Below are 2,072 nucleotides of genomic sequence, written 5' to 3'. Positions count from 1 at the left end.
TTATAATAGTATGTGCGCTTGTCCTTCCCTATGTATACCCCCACTCTTTTCAAAGTGGTTGGTCAGTTCTGTTGTTTATGTTTTTATTATTTGAGAGAGAAAGAGAGAGAGAGAGAGAGAGGGGAGAGAGAGAGAGAGAGAGAGAGAGAGAGAGAGAGAGAGAGAGAGAGAGGGGGGGGGGGATTGAGAGAGCGGGGGGGGGGAAGAAACGGGTGCAAAAGGCTCAGGGTATATCTGTCTGTCAAGAGTTAAATGAGAGAAGTGCTCAAAAGTAGATAATGGGGGGCTCTCGTGGCCTAGTGGTTAAGGTGTTGGCCTCTCATTCAAAGGTCCCGGGTTCGAATCCGGGTAGCGACCAAAAAATTTTGTTCTCTAAATTTGTCTCCTTTCACCTCATTTCCTGCTCTCTAGTAATGATCGGTTGTCTGCTTTCAATTCCACTTTCTGCCCCCACCCCCTCACCTCCTTTGCCCCCTCCTCTGGGCTCCAGACTCTTTCTGCAGCCTTTCTACTGCTACTCCTTGGCTCCTCCTTACTGCTGTCTTTCTGCCACACCCCTGATCTTCTGGTAGGAAAGATCTACACCTAGCCTTCTCGGACAAGGGCGAAAAATCTCGGAGGGCCCATGTGCAAGTTGCGCACGTTAAAGATCCCTTAATGGTCTAAAATCGATGAGAGTAGGCTTCGGCCGCCACCCAGGCAAAACTCAAAATGTCCTACCAACTGAAAATATTAGGTGTGTCCCGCGCGCTCATATGACCTTATGCAGTTGCGAGCGCCGTAAAACACTTTACAGAAACAAGAAAACAAAAGTAGATAATAAATGTGAATGCCTTCAACATTATTTTCTGAAGAGTATTCGTGCGTGTATGCTTTTGCAAGTATCCATACCTCTTTGTCTCTGTCTCTCTCTGTCTCTCCGTCTCTCTACTTTTCTCTCTTTCTTCCTCTTTCTCTCTTTTTGTTCCCCCCACCCCCTCTGTCTCTCCCGCTCTCTCTCTCTCCCGCTCTCTCTCTCTCGCTCTCTTTCTCGATCTCTCGCTCTCTCTCTCTTGATCTCTCTCTCTTTCCCTCTTTTATGTGTGTGTAAGGGGGATGGGGAGGGGAGAAGGTGCGAGTACATGTGATAGCACGTTTGCGTATGTGCCCGAGTGTATAAAGTAATATCTGCGATACACACAGATACCACCGATACACACAGGGTGCACAAATCAGAGTGAGTCGTACCTGCATGAACGTGCCCAGCTCACTCAGGATCAGAGCCACCCAGGAGAGGCCGAGGAGAATCCAGACAGCCAGCAGTACGCGGTACACGTTGTTTTTCTTCGCTGAGTCTCGCTCTGATGGTGGATGGGGCAAACAAAATCCGTCGGAACGACAGAATAGAGTACATGTCATATAATTTAATGAATGAAACAATTGTTAATTCTTGTTAATTCAGTATCAATTAATTCAATCAGAATTAATTATTAATTTTTCAAACAATATGTGCTTTGTTTTCTATATAATTTGATTATGTTTCTATATTTATGTCTTTTGTTCATGAATTGATTTGTCTTTCTCTATTTCCTAGAGTTGTATTGGGTTCTCTATGCATTATTAAACTACTTTGAGTCAAAACGTATTTTATTGTAATTTTAGGAGAAAGTGGGCGTGTAATGAGATAACGAAAAAAACCCTGCTTTTTAAGTAATAATAATGAATAGAAGGAGAGGGCGTGGTTGGCTAAAGCAAATACTTGAAGCACAATGCGAGAGACAGAAATGAAAGAGAGGGGGATGAGAGAATAAAAGAGAGAGAGAGAGGGGGGGGAGAGAGAGAGAGAGAGAGAGAGAGAGAGAGAGAGAGAGAGAGAGAGGGAGGGAGGGAGAGAGCTAGAGAAAGAAAGAAAGAAAGAAAGACAAAAAGAAAGGAAGAAAGAAAGAAAGAAAGAAAGTAAGAAAGAAAGTGACAGACTTACCTCAAAGACAGGCAGGCAGAGACAGAGACAGAGGCAGACACTGACAAAGACAGATATACACACCTACTTTCTCTCTCTCTCTCTCTCTCTCTCTCTCTCTCTCTCTCTCTCT

General features: G+C 44.4%; 1 protein-coding gene across 1 annotated transcript in view; it reads right to left on the bottom strand.

Moving 5' to 3' along the window:
* Positions 1-1,227: 1,227 nt before the first annotated feature.
* The window catches only part of LOC101858774 (potassium channel subfamily K member 16-like), a gene marked incomplete at its 3' end in the record, with an annotated part of 36,769 nt that continues 35,924 nt past the window's right edge, over positions 1,228-2,072 (bottom strand). The window contains 1 exon segment of the mRNA XM_013081365.2: positions 1,228-1,340. Coding sequence (XP_012936819.1) covers positions 1,228-1,340 — 113 coding nt within the window.

Source organism: Aplysia californica, unplaced genomic scaffold (assembly GCF_000002075.1).
Source record: "Aplysia californica isolate F4 #8 unplaced genomic scaffold, AplCal3.0 scaffold00127, whole genome shotgun sequence".
NCBI lineage: Eukaryota > Metazoa > Mollusca > Gastropoda > Aplysiida > Aplysiidae > Aplysia > Aplysia californica.
Note: the sequence above shows the minus strand (reverse complement) of the source record. Positions and strands in the feature narration are given on the sequence as shown.